This window comes from Carex rostrata, chromosome 21 (genome assembly GCF_964058835.1).
Source record: "Carex rostrata chromosome 21, lpCarRost1.2, whole genome shotgun sequence".
Classification (NCBI taxonomy): domain Eukaryota; kingdom Viridiplantae; phylum Streptophyta; class Magnoliopsida; order Poales; family Cyperaceae; genus Carex; species Carex rostrata.
In genome coordinates, this window is record NC_135938.1 from 7,511,420 (window position 1) to 7,530,146 (window position 18,727).

Genomic DNA, 18,727 nt, shown 5'->3' on the forward strand with positions numbered 1-18,727 from the left:
CTTATCCTAGTTAGGTACTAGAAGTGAAGAGTTTGGTTTGAGTTCGTTTCAAATTTCTAAATTCAATAACAGAAGATAAAAGAAACATAAAAGTTGGTTCAAATCGATTTAAAATGAAGTTTCCAGGGTTTCAGATTTCATCCTCTACCTTGCCTCTCCGACCTTCATGCGACCCTTGTGACGCGACCCGCGTGGTCTTCGAGTGAATGCAGCATTGATATCGTTTCTGAGTTCTTTACTTGTGCAAGGATCTATTGACCGTACCTAAAGTTCCTGAACCTCAACTTTCGTTTATTGGCTTAATGAACCTAGTAAGGAATTGCAATTTCACCTTCTTAGATCTACAACCTCAAACTTTCGTTTACAAGTGTTCAATCTAAGTCATTTGATCGGATTGCTAAAGGTATCCACTATCTCTCAATAGATGGAAATCTCACCTCTCGGTTCAATTGATCTACTTTTCAGATTTAAGATCTACCTCGAATGCTTAATCAAATTGCAAGAAACATCAAGGTCTCAATATTAGAAGAGATGCCAGAAACATTCAACAATAGACAACAAGATTCAATCAAACAATCACAATCATGCAATGAAAGAATAATTCTCAATCAAATGAACACAAGAACAACTCAAATTCGAATTCAATACATCACAATCAAGGCTTTAGATTACATCAACCCTAAAAACAAGAAAGATCTACTCAAGCATCATAAAGAAAGAGAAAGAGATAAGAGGAGAAGTCATGATAAAACTGAATAAAGCAATCTAGCAAGAATCTTCCCTCCTTCTTCCCTTTCTTGCACCACACTCCAAGGATCTTGAGATTTTGAATCTTCAAATTTCGGAACTCCCCCTCTGGTAGCAGAGGTGGCCTATTTATAGACTTTTCAAAACGAGTGCTTCAATTCTGGGCCTTTATTGGGCCTTTGTTGTTTGCTCTGGAAGCTCGCGATGCGACTCGCATCACCACCTGTTGCGACCCGCGTCGGAGTATGATGGATGCGCTTCGCATGCAATGGCGCTGCGACCTGCTAGTGCGGCTCGAAGTAGTTGATGTGCCTCGCGTCAAGCCTGATGCGGGTCGCATCAAGGTCTCTGAACTTCAGAAATTCTCTCGATTTCACCACTTTCCTGCAAAGTAAGAATGAAAGCACAACAGTACCAAATTCTACATGTAATCATTATAATAGACGTTATTGATGGCTTAGAATACATGTTTTGGTGATGAAATTGGTCAAAACAATAGGTCGGATATAGCAATATCAAATTCCCCCAAGCTGACCTTTTGCTTGTCCTCAAGCAAGGAGCATACACTGGTACCGGATTGGTCTCTAAATGCAAGTTAATTTCTTAAATGCAAGAATTCACACGAGTTGTTATTACCAGGAATTTCGAGAATCATTTTGATAACAAGTTAGGCTTTTCTCGAACTAATTTTGATTCACTCCACAAACTGTCCACTCAACCTCTCATTCTGAGATGTATTGTTATTTGAAAAGACTCAGAACTCAAATTTATCAATATTCATTCTTAGACTGAAGCTATACCCTCGTTTGTGGTGATTTTTTTTTTGTTTACGGATCAAATTTCCCCAAGCTTGGAACAAACTTGGGTCAGAAAGTTGCGGACGTAGTGTGTTGATATATGCAAAAGTCTATTTATGTTCTATCGAGCTCAAAGGCATCCAAATGGATTGTGCCAGTACTTTTTTTTTATGTTTTAAATTGGGAGACGAGCTCAAAGGCGCCCCGAAGGACTTATTGCCAGTACTCTTATGTTCTCCGTCTTTTTCTCTCTTTTTTTCTTTTTTTTTTCAATTGCATATACCATGAATACACACAATCACTGGTATTCGTTCATACCGATGAATATCCCAATCTTTCTTTATTTTTAAATCCCGTTTCCTCGTTTTGAAAGGTACAGTTCAGATTTCAAATGCTTCTCGATACAATTCAGGATCTCATCTTTTCAATTTCACAAAACTATCTCATTCAAGTCGGTTAAGTGGTCAACCATGGGGTTAGACATAAGCAATTCAAAATCAGACTAATCATTACCAAAATGGTTCACATAATCCCTGAATCAAACAAGTCATGCGATTTTGTCAAATTTTCACCTACACACTACACATGCAAGAAAAGTAAACATGATCTACAAACTGGAAGTAAACATGGTCAAAAGCTAAAAGGTAAAGTACCCCCCCAAGCTTAGTCTAAGAACTGTCCTCAATGCTTCAAGACTAAAAGATAGAGTAAAGTAGGGGAGTAAAGAAAAGCGAACCTGATCAGTGGTGAGGAGGGGGATGATCTGGCCAGAATCCATGGTCTTCATAAAAACACCAGTCCTGCATGTGGCCCTCGAGTGCCCTAAGTCGTGAGTCATGAGCTGATAAATCTATCTGGATGCCACTGAGAGTATCACCCTGGTCAGTCAGAGTGAACTGGATCTTAAGCTGAGTGGCTCGTATGGAGATCTGAGTAGCATGCATGTCCACGATAAGACGGTATAGATCACTGATGGTAGGGTCAAATGGGTGAGATGGAACAGCTGTAGAAGTAGAGGCAGGAGCCTGGTGAGATGGTACAGCTGTAGAGGTAGATGCAGGGAACTGGTGAGATGAGCCAGGGACATCGGTCATGACTACATCCTCGAAGGGAGGAGAAGGAGGATGAAATGGAGCAATAGGAGATGATGCTCGCGCGAGTGGAGACGATGGATGAAATGAGGCATGAGGTGGTGGAGATGGAGCTCTCTCAGGCCGTGGTCCAGTGAAAAGCCATGTACTCTCATCCTCAAAAGAGATCGGCGCTCGAATGGGCAGCTGAAACTGAGCACCATTCTGCAGGCGCCAAAAGTATCGGTCACTGTGGTTGGCAGGGCCACGCAGAATCTTGATGAAGGTCGCTGACTGATAGGCTGTGGCATCCATAAGAATCCGACCCCTGGAGTGAGTGAAACCTGCAGTCGATATGCCCAACCTCTCAGCGATGAGAGTCACGTAGGCACCAATGTGGATCGAACCACCTGTTTTCTTATTCTGCTGGATGCTGATCCAGTGTCGGACCATGAAGAGCATCAGGTCGGGCCGCTCTAACTCCACATCATGACGGAGCATGTGGTCCATCAACTGGAGATCCTCCTCGTTAGCCCTAGCAACCGTCTCGCCTCGTGCAAAGATGGTATTGGCTAGGGCTCACTGGATGCAGCGAAGGACTGGATGAGGGATGGCGAGGCTGCGGTACTGGTTGCTTGAAGCTGTCTGCATACCAGAAATCAGGCGCCAGAAATGGTCCTTGTCGAAACCAACCCGGAAGTCGAGAGAGTCAGTGGTAGGGTTTGCTGGGAACCCGAACCACTCGCGGAGCTGAGAGATGGCTAAACGCCGAGTTTGACTGCGCATTTGAAATTTAATGTAGGGTTGGTCTGTAGCGTCATACCTGAGCTTGAGAGAAGAGAGGAACTCGAGAGTAAGCTCGTCATAGAAGGCCCGCTCAATGCCCCAGAAGGCAGGTGTGAACCCTACCCGCTCAGTGATGCGGCAGAAATCAACGTAGATCCCAAAGGCACGAAGGGCCTCAAAATCGAGACGGCGGGTGTTCTCGAATTTGCGCCGTTGCAGGTGCTCAAAACGCTCAAACATACCATGCCCCGTGAAGGAGAAATGTGGGGCTGGGTACTGCTCAGCACGAGGAGTGTACTGAGCAGAGACGGTATCAGAATCCTCTGGGACGTAATCGACAGGGGTCCCTGCTGTGGCATGAGAGGAGGAAGAATGGTGATAAGAAGAAGAATGAGAAGAAGAGTGAGAATGAGTACCACTGTTTGACGAAGCATCAGTGGCAGGATCATCAGTGGTAGGAGATGTGGGTGCAGGAGATGGTGAGCGGGCAGCCATCTGCTGTTGTTGGGCGAGAAACGCTTGTTGTTCCCTGAGTTGTCGCTGCCTATGCTCTTGGTTGTACTTGGATCGATGCTCGTTGAACATTGATAGTTCTGGAACAACCCTGATGCGAGTCGCTTTGAAGGTGATGCGGGTCGCGTTGGCCAGAAAGTGGGTCGCGTCAAGGAAGCTCGAGGTGCAGCAATGGCAGAACACCGATCGCCCGTCGTGCTCTCCTTCTCCTCCTTGCTCCCTCTCTCACTCCCGTTCTCGTTCTCACCTTCTCTCTCGATTGCTCTCTCTCGATCTCGTTCTCTCCTTCTCTCTCAATCACTCCTGCTCTCTGTCTCTCTCGCTCTCTGGTTCTCTGTGAAGGAGAAAGGAAGGGGGAAAGTGGGTTAAGAGGGAGGAGTCGGGTCGCTTGGGCGACGTGCCTCACCAATGCTGTCAGTTGGGTTCAGTGCGGGTCGCATCAGTACTCATGCGAGTCGCATCATTGTGATGCGAGTCGTGTTGACACCCATGCGAGTCGCAGTAAATGCTAAAAATTGAACTGCAGGATAACTGAAAACAAATATGCAAAATAAAATTGAAGAAAAATTGAAAAAGAATACTTGGGCTGCCTCCCAAGAAGCGCTTGTTTTAGGTCACGAGCTTGACCATCATCCGCTAGGGTTCGATTGAGATGGGATTGGGTGGATCTGGGCGGAGCGCCCACTTCAGAGGTGTATGGACCGTGTGCTGGTTTGCTGGTAAAGTCCTGAGCTTGCATGTGGCTGGATGAGTGCATATCACCTTCTCGATCAAATCCTCAATCACAATTTGCTGAGCTTTCAAATCCTCCAAGAATATGAGGATGCGAGCTGGGTCGAGGTCTGCATTTAAAATCACAGGACAAGAGTTATTTGGGTCTGGGAACTCATACCTGAGGTTAGCTGGAAGAGGCTTGAGCTCAGGAATTGGCGGCTCTGTGTGGGCCTTGATGCGGTCCGCGTCAGGTTCACTCGGGTCGCGCGAAGACCTCGTGTCAGCTTCATCAGATCCTCGTTCTCTATTTTCCAGGCCTTCGGACTGTGGCACGCGACCCGCGTGGGATTCATCCCGCCCGTGTCCTAGTTCATCCAGATCCTCAAAATTTGCTTCTGCTGCACACATCTCCTCCTGCAAATTATCCAAATAATCAGAATAATTACTCATTATTCGTGTATCGGATCCATCTGGTCTGTATTGCCTACGAGATTGTTCTTTGGCCAATTGATCGACCACATCAAGCCAGCAGCACGTTTCTGTTTCGGAGGGGTACTTCATAGCTCGGTTGAGATTAAACTCTATTTTCTCATCTCCAATCCGCAGAGTCAGAGTTTCATTCTCCACGTCAATGAGTGTTCGAGTTGTCTTCAAAAATGGTCGTCCCAGAATGATGGGGATTTCCTTGTCTTCTTCCATCTCCATTACCACGAAGTCAACCGGTACATAAAACTTACCCACTAGAACTAGCACATCCTCCACTATGCCCAGTGGTAGTCTAACAGAAGAATCAGCAAGCTGCAGAGTCATGCGCGTGGGTTTGAGCTCGCCTACTCCCATACGCTTAAAGATGGTGCGTGGCATGAGACTCACGCTGGCCCCTAAGTCACATAGGGCTCGCTTGATGGTAGCTTTCCCGATTGTGCAAGGGATGGAGAATTTACCAGGGTCTCCCAGTTTAGGTGGTAGCTCGCTGTTCAGAATGGCGCTGCACTGCTCCGTCAGTTTCACCGTCTCGTGCCCCCCTAAGCTTCGCTTGTTGGATAGAATGTCCTTCAAGAACTTGGCATAAGCAGGCATTTGAGTCAGAGCTTCGGTGAATGGGATCGTGATGTGCAATCACTTCAGCTAGTCTTTGAGGGAAGGGTACAGGTGGCCTGTATGGAGGTGGTTTCTCAGCCTCCTTCTTTTTCTGACTCTCAGACTCACCTGACGCGGGTCGTACTCACTGGATCTTCAATCGGTGATGCGGGTTCAGTTGATCCTATACGACATGGACTCACCTTTTCAGAGCTTGATGCGAGTCGCATCTCTGGTACGCGGGTCGCGTCAAATGGAATCTGATCAGTTGGGTTGGCTAGTCCTTCATACTGGGTCCCACTTCGCAGTGTGATCGATTTTACCTCTCCTCTGGGGTTGGGTTCTGGTTGAGCAGGTAACTTTCCAGGTTGAGGTTGCCTTGAGATGACTATGTGACTCAATTGCTCCAGCAACTTATTCTGAGCAGCCATTTGAGAAGACATAGATTGCATCTGTTCCCACATGATTTGATTCATTTTCCCTTGCTCGTGCATGAAGTCGCTCGAAGAAGGTGCCACATGTGGTTTGGAGGGACCGGATTGAGGTGCTTGGTTATCCTGATTGGGGAAGGAAGCATTCTGGTAAAAGTTCATGTTGTTATTGCTGTTGCTTCCAGAAGGGTTGTTCCAGTTGTTGTTGCCAGAGGGGTTATTGAAAGGGGGTCTGGGAGCATTGTTGAATGGTGCAGGGTTATTCTGATTCCACCACCAGTTTTGTTGCTCAACCGGGTCTTTGGAGTAGGATCGGTTGAAAGGAGGTTTTGGAAAGAACGAAGGTTCGTTGTTGATGGAGTTGACTTGCTCGACCTCCTCTTCGTCTTGCACCAACGGACATTGCTCATAAGCGTGCCTTTCGTCACCACACATGACACATGCTTGCGGCTACTGCTCGACTGCCTTCACACTCAGCTTGTCCATTGCCCTTTGCATAGCATCCAACTTGGTGGTTAGAGCGGTGATTTGATCGACTTCGTACTTGCCTCCACCTCCAGGTCGGGTGTTGTCGCGGCCTGACCACTTTTGATTCTGTGCCATGTTGTCAATCAGATGCATGGCTTCAAGAGGTTCCCTTGACATTAGCGCTCCACCTGCAACTGCATCAACTGAAGTGCGAGTGCTCTCAGTTAGACCATCATAGAATGTTTGAATCAACAATCAATCAGGAATACCATAGTGGGGACAAGAGTATTGCAATTCCCTAAACCTTTCTCATGCCTTATTTAGGGGTTCATCGGACCTTTGCCTAAAACTGGTCAGTTGGTTCCTTACCTTGGCAGTTCTTTTGTGGGGGAAAAACCTAGTGAGAAACAACTTAGACAACTCCCTCCAATTGGTAATGGAATCCCTTGGTAACGACCCTAACAATTTTTTGGCCTTATCCCTAAGAGTAAATGGAAATAAAGCAAGTTTGGTGTAATCAGCTGTTGCCCCATTGGTCTTGATGGTTGTGATACATTCAAGGAAGGTTTGGAGATGAGCATGCGGATTCTCGTGATCCATGCCGTTGAACACATTCTGCTGAACCATGTTGACAACTCCTGGGTTGAAGTTCGGTTGTTGTCCAAGAATTCTTAGTAGTCTGATTGCGCCTCTGACATCTCCAGCCCTTGGTACATTGAACTCTCGCAAGGTCCTTGGCATGAAGACATCCATGTCATCGTCAGATTGGTCAGTCAGGGCTTCCCTTTCTCTGAGTTCTCTTTCTCTGGCTTCGGCTTCCCTTTCTTCCCTGCTCGGATGTTCTGACATTGTCCCTGTGGCGCGAGTCGCTTTAGAAGTAATGCGGGTCGCGTCGGATGTGACTCGGGTCGCGTCGACTTCGATGCTGGTCACGTCAAGAGATGACTGAGCAGGAACAGTGTCGTCTGGAGGGGTTTCGTCAAAAAGCGGTCCTCTGCTCCTCAGATGGTACGTCAGCTTATATTTTCCTGCAGGAGGGGGTACGAAAGCCAGCTTTTGTAAGTGAGAAAAAGAAAAGTAAAGATACAGATTAAAATCTAGATTAACTTGGATAAGCAAAAATTCAGAAAAGAAATGATAGCCGTCCCCGGCAACGGCGCCAAAAACTTGTTCACACAAAAGCGTGCACACAAAGTTTCAGGTACAGCTAGCTGTACCCTTTTAAACCGTGATTGAGCTTTCGTATTAGGTTGCAAGTGCACAACCTTTGTCCGATGGTACAATCAGGTATCGATCCTCAGGGACGGTACAATTCGAGTCTAAATCACTACTTATCCTAGTTAGGTACTAGAAGTGAAGAGTTTGGTTTGAGTTCTTTTCAAATTTCTAAATTCAATAACAGAAGATAAAAGAAAGATAAAAGTTGGTTCAAATCGATTTAAAATGAAGCTTCCAAGGTTTTAGATTTCATCCTCTACCTTGCCTCTCCGACCTTCACGCGACTTGCATGCTTTCGCATGCGACCCGCGTGGTCTTCGAGTGAATGCAGCATTGATATCGTTTCTGAGTTCTTTACTTGTGCAAGGATCTATTGACCGTACCTAAAGTTCCTGAACCTCAACTTTCGTTTATTGGCTTAATGAACCTAGTAAGGAATTGCACTTTCACCTTCTTAGATCTACAACCTCAAACTTTCGTTTACAAGTGTTCAATCTAAGTCATTTGATCGGATTGCTAAAGGTATCCACTATCTCTCAATAGATGGAAATCTCACCTCTCGGTTCAATTGATCTACTTTTCAGATTTAAGATCTACCTCGAATGCTTAATCAAATTGCAAGAAACATCAAGGTCTCAATATTAGAAGAGATGCAAGAAACATTCAACAATAGACAACAAGATTCAATCAAACAATCACAATCAAGCAATGAAAGAATAATTCTCAATCAAATGAACACAAGAACAACTCAAATTCGAATTCAATACATCACAATCAAGGCTTTAGATTACATCAACCCTAGAAACAAGAAAGATCTACTCAAGCATCATAAAGAAAGAGAAAGAGATAAGAGGAGAAGTCATGATAAAACCGAATGAAGCAATCTAGCAAGAATCTTCCCTCCTTCTTTCCTTTCTTGCACCACACTCCAAGGATCTTGAGGTTTTGAATCTTCAAATTTCGGAACTCCCCCTCTGGTAGCAGGGGTGGCCTATTTATAGACTTTTCAAAACGAGTGCTTCAATTCTGGGCCTTTATTGGGCCTTTGCTGTTTGCTCTGGAAGCTCGCGATGCGACTTGCATCACCACCTATTGCGACCCGCGTCGGAGTATGATGGATGCGCTTCGCATGCAATGGCGCTGCGACCTGCTGGTGCGGCTCGGAGTAGTTGATGCGCCTCGCGTCAAGCCTGATTTGTGTCACATCAAGGTCTCTGAACTTCAGAAATTCTCTCGATTTCACCACTTTCCTGCAAAGTAAGAATGAAAGCACAGCAGTACCAAATTCTACATGTAATCATTATAATAGACGTTATTTGATGGCTTAGAATACATGTTTTGGTGATGAAATTGGTCAAAACAATAGGTCGGATATAGCAATATCAATATGTATATGTGTATATGTATGTATATGTATATGTGTATGTGTATGTGTATGTGTATGTGTATGTGTATGTGTATGTGTATGTGTATGTGTGTATGTGTGTATGTGTGTATTATACATATATTATAAAAACCATAATAAAGGCCAAGTCCTTATTAGTGTTATATTTAGACTTGCGATATCCAACTGACAAATAAAATCAAAGTTCACCAAAAAAATAAAAATAAAAAAATCAAAGTTATAAAAATTTACGACATCACTTCGTAAATATATCAAATATTTTATTTTTTGGCATACACTCTAAATAAGAAAACTTTTTTTTCACAAAATTATTCAAATCAAAATACTAAGATCTCTAAAAAAAAAAAAGGGGCCATGGGGCGCTCCGCTTGTGTTTTGGGCCGCCCGTGGGCCTGGCGGTTGGGGCATTTTTAATAAAAAAAATTAAATGTAGGGTTATTTTTAAAATTTAGTTTTTTTTGGATATTAATAAAAATGGCCATAATAATTGCCATGGTTAAGAAAATTTTAAGCTTTAACCTCTTTATTTTAGATTTGGTTGTAGTTATATTTAAATTTTTAGTAAATCATTTTTGTTACATATTTTTTATATTTAATATGTTAAGAAGAATACAATCATGCTTAAGTAAACTTAATTAGCAATGCTACATTGAATTCAACCCAATCTTATCTTGTAAAAGTGCACTTAAAAAACCATAAAATAGAAAGGAAATTTTGAAAGTTGTGGGCTGCAACATCTTTTATCATTGATTAATTACATTGATTGATTGGAGAATATATATGTCCGGTCTAATGTCTTATCATTATAAATTGCCCACAATCATTACAAATAAAAGAAAAAATATATCTAGTGATACATAATTATAGAATTTTTGACAAAAATAGAAGTATATTTTGGAAATATAAATTTTTTTTTGATAAAAGTGAAGTACTCCACCTGTTTCTACTTGTTTCTATTAGAAACAATAGTTTTCATACAGGACTAGTCTTGATAATACCAAAAGCAAGTATTACTACTGATCTTACTAGTTGTGAAGAAACTAGTAGATATCTACTCATACTAGAACACATATTACACACAAAAGAGTCTAAATTATTTCTAGAGATATGCTAAGGTGTTGGCCAAGTGTTGCCGCAGAAGAGAAGTAAGCTGCATCTATTGCATCTAACTTTGTTATGTCATTGAGGTAGTTAGAAAGGTCGGACCTCGAGAGGATTATGACGCCTGCCTGAGACGAAAACACGGTATCCATAGGAAGTACCATAGTTAATTTAAAATATGATTCATCTAAGTTTGATTTACACCAGAAAGAGGTTAAGGCTATTATTTGAGATCCTAAATAAGCAGCCGTGGGCAAGATAGAATTATTAAAGCATACTTTGTTTCTTGTTAACCATATGGTCCAAAGTGTGGCAGCCCTAATTAATTCAATTAGTAGACTATCCTTGAGTGGTATCCAAGCGTCTAGAAGCCATAAATCTGTTACCGATGTACAATTGAATAAAAAATTATTGTGTTGTGCAATCCAGGTCCATATTCTTGTAATTAAGGGACAAGTAACAAAAAGGTGATTAATAGTTTCTAAAGAATCACAAAAGACACATTTTTGATCACCTATCTATCCCTTTTTTGCTAAATTGTCCTTAGTCAAAATTTTACCTTCAGAATTTTATCTTCCTCAAGTAACCAAACAAAGATTTTAATTTTCAAGAGTAATTTGGCTTTCCATAGGGTATTGTGTGTTGTATTGTTTATACCCACATATTCTAACCAAGTGTATAGAGAGTGTACTGTGAAGTGCCCTGATGAGGTCCATCTCCAAATAATCCTGTCAGTACATGTTTGATCTAAAGTTGGAGGTCAATTTATTTCATTCTAACAAAGTAATGCTTGTTAGTTGTCTATTGAGTTGCATGGATACACTAGGGGGATTATCAAAGAAGCTAGAAACTGTGATATGGGGATCAGTTACTGTACGAATTTAGAATGAGACATAATTATATAATTTTTTACATATTAAATGTATTATTATAGTTTTGGGCCTTTTGGCCGAAAAAAAAAACCATAAAAATAGAATTATATTTTTTTTTTAACTTTTTTAAACCAAAAAAGGAAGTGACTGATTCTATGTGGCTCCACCGCACCATGTAATCATACCATAGTCCGTAAGTTGGCTAATTATAATAGTGACCGATTCGACCATTAAATAATAATTTTGTATCTATTTATAATAATAGTAAAAAAAAAATTTAAAAATATATATAAACTTTGGTTTAAAAGCATATTTTAATATGACTATTATGTTTGATCAGTTCGGATCAACTTTCAGAATGAAAATAAAACATATGAGACACAATGAAATCACTTATTACGTGTGACCAAAATGATAGAGACGGTTACAATACACATATTGTCACGCATGTTAGTCATGCCGTGACCTATATTGGTCATGTTGAACTTTTTTATTTATAATTTAAGCTATTTTATTTGAAAAAAAAAAATCAGTAAATAAAAAAATGTGAAAATGTTGTATAAAAATGAAATAGTGATGATCACACGTGTCGTAATCAAAATTAGATTGCAAGTCATGTAAATTTTTTCAGACAATAATAGAGATATGAATCACATTTGTGATGACAGGTCACTGACATATATGTTTGGATGCAGCGAGAATAGCGAGAACAGCGAGAACAGCGCTATTCTCATCCATCCAAACGTAGAACAGCGAGAATAGCGCTGTTCTCGCTGTTCTCGCTATTCCTACAAAAACATGGAATAGCAAATGAACTCTCTCAAAGCCTCAATCCCTACAGTAGCTATTCTAAATGTTCAATCCAAACAACTTCTCGAATAGCTTTGAGTTAGCGCTATTCTTAAATAGTAGCTGTTCTCGCTATTTTTAATTTACTATTCTCAACAGTAGCTATTCTCGCTATTCTCTAGTGCATCCAAACGCACCTGAACTTATTGCGATGAATCTGTGATGTTATGATAAAAAGTTAATTAAACAAATTTTGAGGCCATGCAAGAGGTCAATAGTCGAATTGACATCCACTAATTTGCAATTCAACCGAGGGAGTAACCTAACATAACAAATGCAAAATGAGCCAAACATGTCTCTTCCATGGCATCTCTTCCAAATGATGAAAACATAGACCTACTTGTCACACCCATCCACCAACACTAATTGTTTGTGGCATCTAATAATTTCACGCCTCACATCCAAATAAAGTAAAATATAATCTAATTTTTACTTTTGCAAAAAAATGTGGCCTAGCTTTCAGCAAATAACAGAGAGTAATATTACCTCTGATTGAGACTGATAAATAGTAGAAAACGGGTGCATATTGATATTGTACACAATAACTACTGTTAAAGAAAAATAAACAGGACAATTTTTTTTTTTTTTTTTTTTAAAACATAGCAAAAACTTGGGAATTCGTTAACCATATTTGATTGTAGTTTTTTCGACCCGCTGCCTTTCTCAGGAGCATACTCAAATAGACTCACGGGTAGACAAAAAATTAGCCAATTAATGGTTTTTGTAAGAATGTCCTACATCAAATAATTTGGACTGGATATATTATGAATCTAATGATAATATGATATGCTATTTATTTTTGAATAAGTCTCTCTGAAGTAGTGCGATCAATAGGTGTATCTGAACTGGTGCATATATAATATGCAGTGATCAGTTCAATTTCCGAGTGCTATTATGTTTGCATCATTTACAAAAAAAACAAGAGAGAAAGGAACAAAGGAAGGAAAGATGAGACTGTCTGTTGACGCTAGTACTCCGACTCACAGTCTATTTTCGATGTCTATGTGGACAAGGACACCCACATGGCCCCATGTGTAGATAGCCGTCCTCCTGGATTTTGAGTTTTAGTAGAGATCTATTGGTTCCGATCGGCTTTGCTCTTCTCAGAAATTATTTTTTGCCCTTTTCTAGATGTTTGGTTTGTAGTTCAAATTAAATTTAGAATTAAAATCAAAATAAATTTCTTGAATTATTATTGTTAATAAAATTATAAGGTATAGAATCAATAATTACAAGTCAGAGCATTAAAAAGTTTAAATTAAAATTTTGTTTTATCAAGTACTCAATTAGTAAATTGATTTAAACCCAATTATTTAAATCTGATTCTATATTTTTTTGCTCCTCCCACACAAAAATTCTAGATTCGTCCCTACATGTGGACATCGATAGAGACGCAGTACGTTGCTGTTGCTAATGCGTACATCTGATACGAAAAAGGAGAAGACAAGAGAGTGATTGCTCATTCAACTAGACAGAAGATATCCGCGACGTGTCTAATGGTAAAATTTATTTATCTTGATAATAATTTTATACATAAATTTTAGTTTTCAAATAGTAAACAAATCATGAACTGAAATCGAATTGTTGTATTTTAATTTACCCGGACTCCCGACTCCCAAGAGCTTTGTGGGTTATTGTCTAATCCTATTGCAGCCCGATATTTTTTTTATAGTCCAACTCATTTTCCTTCTAGCTGCTTACCCGTTTGTTCTTTTTCTTTTCTTTTTCTTTTTCTTTTTTTCTGCACAACCCATGTTTTCCTTTCTTCTTTTCCATTATAGCCCAAGTCTGTTTGTTTTTTTCTCGCTGAAGGCTGATATATGTACTCTTCTCATTGTCTTTTGTCGCACACTAAGGAACTATATCAAGAGCAAAGTTTGGGTGTGATGTGCTCACCAAGAGAATTTAGTGAGCACAAATTTAAAAGTATATCGAATCGACTTCAAACATCGAATTCAAACTGTTCAAATCTATGTACTTCATAAGTGATGCATACACATGCAAAATTTTAAAAATTTTGAATTTATTTGCTGCAAGATCAAGCGGTCAAAGAAATAATAAAAATTGAATATATAAAACAAATTATAAATTAACTTATAAAATATTCATTTCTTTGACCGCTTGATCTTGTAGCAAATAAACTCGAAACTTTTATAATTTTACATGTACATGCATCACTCATGAAATACACGAATTTGAAGTGAATTTGACGTTTAAAGTCGATCCGATATATTTTTGGAGTTGTGCTCACCAAACTCTTTTGGTGAACACATCACACCCTAAACCCTAAACCCTAAACCCTAGCTTTGCTCCTATATCAAATGCACGATTCTTTCCATGCTATTGAAAACATTTTGTGATCTTTCTAATTCCTTGAAAAATATTTTCCCTTTCTGAAAATAAAATAACTGTATTGTACAAATAGAAATTATTTTTTTGTACCTTTATAATTCCTGAAATATGTGACCAACTCTACAACGAATAATTGTTAAATGAAAGACGGAGTGAGAATGTTAGATGCATTAATTGTTTGCTTTCGCTGCTCATATTATATATTATGAGTTTTCTTACTATAAATATACTCTATCAACTGGATAGTTTTCAAAATTGTAATTTCATTTCCTTAGTTTTTTTTTTTTCCCCAAATGTAATTCTATTATTTATTTTTCCTTCCTTTCAGAGCAGATTTAGGTGGAATTCGGGAGCAACTGCCGCTCTGTATTTTGAAAATTTATAAAGATCTATAGATCCAATCAACTTTATTTTTCCTAGAATTTTTTTATCCCTCTAAAATTCTGATTTGTTATTGGAATTAAATTTAAGGTTAAAATTAGAACAATTTTTTTGAATATGAATTGGTAATTATGATTAAAAGTCGGAGCATTGACAATTATAAATCCAAACATTGTGTCTATTTAGTTGCCGATTAACTAATGAGTTTGAATCCAATTAGCTATTTAAATCTGAGTCACTATTATTTTGCTCTTCTGACAAAAATCCTAAATCCGTTTCTGTTCCCTTTCATAACAATATTGCTTTAATAGTCTAATATTTTCAAAGTATACATCTCAAAACAGTAGCATTTTTAAGAAGCATGTGTAAGTGTAAACATATTAGTGGCATCAACGGTGATGAAAATTCAAAATTACTATTTATGTTCGATAAGATAATGAATGCTCTCCCTCTTAGTCCCGAGTAGGCAGGAAATATCTTGTCAAATGTTATAATTTTATAAAATAATTGCATAGCATGTGCTCCAGTTAATTAAATTTGATATCATGCATTTTTTTTTTTTTTTTTAAAATAGATATCATGGAGGTACGAACAAAATAAATAATTATATTTTCAATTGACATTAAATATTTTGTATAACGTAGCATCACATTGTGATTACTTGTGACAGGAACTTAATTTAATTTTACCGAATAACAACAAAAACTAGCTAGCATTTCAAACATATATATGAATTTTGCTATCGAGTGTTTTGAAGTTATTGTTAATTTACTGTTATTTTTTTAATTTAAGACATATTACAGTATATTATTTTGCTATCATGAAAACTTGGTATTTTAAATATTTGGACATCTAAGAATCAAATTGTTTGAAAAATCAGTGATCTAGTTAGGGGCGGATGCAGGACTCTGATCAAAGTAGGGTAAAAAAATATTGAATCAGGTTTAAATAGATAATTTGGTTCAAACTTGTTAAATAATCATATACTAGATAAAACAAAGAGAGAAAGAGCTACAAGAGCAGCGCATTTCTTTTTTTTTCGGTGTTTTTTAATCAATCAATGGGCCAGCCGGCCAATTGAGTTTTTCCAACAAGTCAGGCAAATATGAGATATCTCAGCGAATTGGATTTTAATAGGTCTATTTCTTATATAATTTATAAATTTTGATATACATTTGGCTATTTTATTTAATTAGGCTAGCCAAACAGATTTAATCTATCCAATGTAGGACAATATTAATTTTCAGAGTAGAACAAATGTTCAAAATTTAGTCTTTATAAATTAGTTTTGAATTTTCATAATATGACAGTTTTCCTACTATATATGTGCTACAATAAATTCGCCTCTGAATCTAGTAGTTAAGATTAATACTTTCTACACGGAAATGCAAGATTGAAATCCGATTGAAAAGTTTCTTATGAATATTTCATGTTAGAAAATTTAACCTCCATGTTATCTCAAAATTAATAAGAATCAAATAAATTTAGAATTTTCATATCTTAAATAAAATTGAGAGGGCTAACCTGTAAAAAATAAGGTGATCCTAAATGCATGTCAATTGTTGAAACACATCTCCATAAATATAAATGCTTAATTCACACAATCACATACCTTCGTGTGTGTAACCGGAGGCGGATCCAATTGAAAGGATTAGAAATCAATTGGCTCCATTTATATTTTAAATAATTGTGTTTTAATGCGTTATTTTATAAGTTTTTGAAAAAAATACTATAATTTCAACTATGATGCGTCCGCTGTTGACCTTTATATTATGATTTGTATCTCAATTTAAAACTGTGCGTAACCCACTAATGCAGTGACCCACTACACGAATAGCTCCACAATAAACAGTACATGTAACCAGTCTTAATTTTTTAGATTATGGTAATTAATGCTAGTGAAGAAGAGCTTGAATGAGAAATTAACTAGGTGAGCAATGAATGGGGAGGGCCAGGAGGCAAAGGCATCTCCATTCTTCCAAGTGGAACGAGGAGAGAGAAAGGAAGAGACAAGGGATGAGAAGAGAGAGAAAGTAGGTCAACGAAATGCACTAAGGGTGGATGTATGATGTATGAATGGATGTATGGGTCCAAAATCTAATTAAAAGCAGTGGGGTTTCTTCTTGTCTTGTCTTTTCGACATCCCCAAATTGGAGATTTAACAATTTCAGATTTTATCAAGTAGAATATTGAGGATTGGGTCTTTTAAAAGACACTTATTTTATCTCCTTACCGACCATGTTTCCATTATCTGGGCTAATCATATATCATATGCTTTTTTGTATCTTTATGATTTCTGTTGCTGCTTTAATTGCTACTTGCTACTGATTAATTGGTTCCTCTCCATCCCATGTTACCGCACTTAATTGAAGAAACATTCAATTTTGATGATACTCTCTATATGTTAGATTCTTTTTTTCGAGATAGAAAAATGATTCTAACTTCTATTTAATGTCGACCACAAATGACTCTGTTCGATTTTCAATTCACGATTTCTTACGCACAAAATGTTATCATTTGCTATTTACATCAAAGTCTGATTTTTATGTATGTTAATTTTTTTATGATAATATACCTGTATATTATTGTGACCTCATTGAAATTAATAACAAGTAATAAATAATCTGTCTCACTCAAATAACAAATAATAAATCATATGTCAGATTATTTATTATGTGGTACTGAGTGAGACTATGGTATTATCATCGGTCCGTACTATGAATTCATACCTTTGTATTAAAATATTAAATATTTAATTTGAATGGCTCAACATGATCTTATATATAAATATATTTGAAAATCAATAGGTATATTTTAATATATTTACTATTTTTTTAATAGATAGAAAATCACTTCATCTAAAATTTTGTGACGATTCAAAAATAACTATTTTCTATTTATATAAAAAACAGTTAAAAAGTTCTTAAAATGTATAAATTTTGGTCTTCAGTTACATTTTACATATATATTTTTATATGATATCAAGTTGGGAGGTTCAAATTAATTGTTTGGACTATAAAAATAAATATATAAATCTATACCGAACAATATGTAATATGCATATTACCGTAGGCTCACTCTTGTTATTTTATTCTTTATTATCAATAGAATATATATTATTTAATTTATTTTCAACACGAAAACAACGATCAAAATAGAAATTAAAGTTGATTCAGTAAACTGTAAAATAATTGTTACAAAGAACCTTAATTTTCGGCCGCAATATTAGGTCATGCGCCTCTTTAACAGAAAAGAATAGTATCTAACAGTATATATTTTTATTGCACAAGACAACCGGATAGTTCAACGTGATCTCTATATTTCATATGTTTGGAGACCGGATTTTATTTCTTTTTGAAACCATTTTACTATTTTTTTAAGTAGATTGAAAATCACTACTTTTGAATGGTCAAGATTTTTTAATTAAATGATTTCCTACTAAATTGTAAAAAAAATGTAAAATTTGATCTCCAAGTACATTTTCATATGCAAATCTAGTTGAATGGTTTAGATCGATTGTTTGGACTTTAAAAACGAAGATGTGAGTCTATTGTATGAATCGATGTGCGCTTTAAAAATCCCATATTCTCACTCCTTTTGTAATTAACAAATTGGTTGCTGGACAAATTTTGTAAATATATCCCTTCTCCTCAATGAACTGCTAAAATTCGGAGTATACAAGCACACGCAAGCTTTGATGCACACAAACATATTATCTGATGACAATAGTTGAGATTTTCTACACTGTCCGTTTAAAAAGAAGAATAATGACATCTAAGATATAAACTAAATCCTCAAAGAAATACAAGCATTTCAATTGAACCAAGTACAAAAACTGTGTGGTAATTTAATTCACTGGAGATTCTGACCCATTCTCATCTTTGCAATGGTCCCTGCCTCCTGAACTCGGCCCAAACCAATTGAATAATTCAATGGCCCATAT

General features: G+C 37.7%; 1 protein-coding gene across 1 annotated transcript; it reads right to left on the bottom strand.

The window, feature by feature from the left end:
• Positions 1-4,549: 4,549 nt before the first annotated feature.
• Positions 4,550-5,707, bottom strand: LOC144573105 (uncharacterized). The gene has a single exon (XM_078322792.1). The coding sequence runs from the start codon at positions 5,705-5,707 to the stop codon at positions 4,550-4,552; it is 1,158 nt and encodes a 385-aa protein (XP_078178918.1).
• Between the last annotated feature and the right edge of the window lie 13,020 nt (positions 5,708-18,727).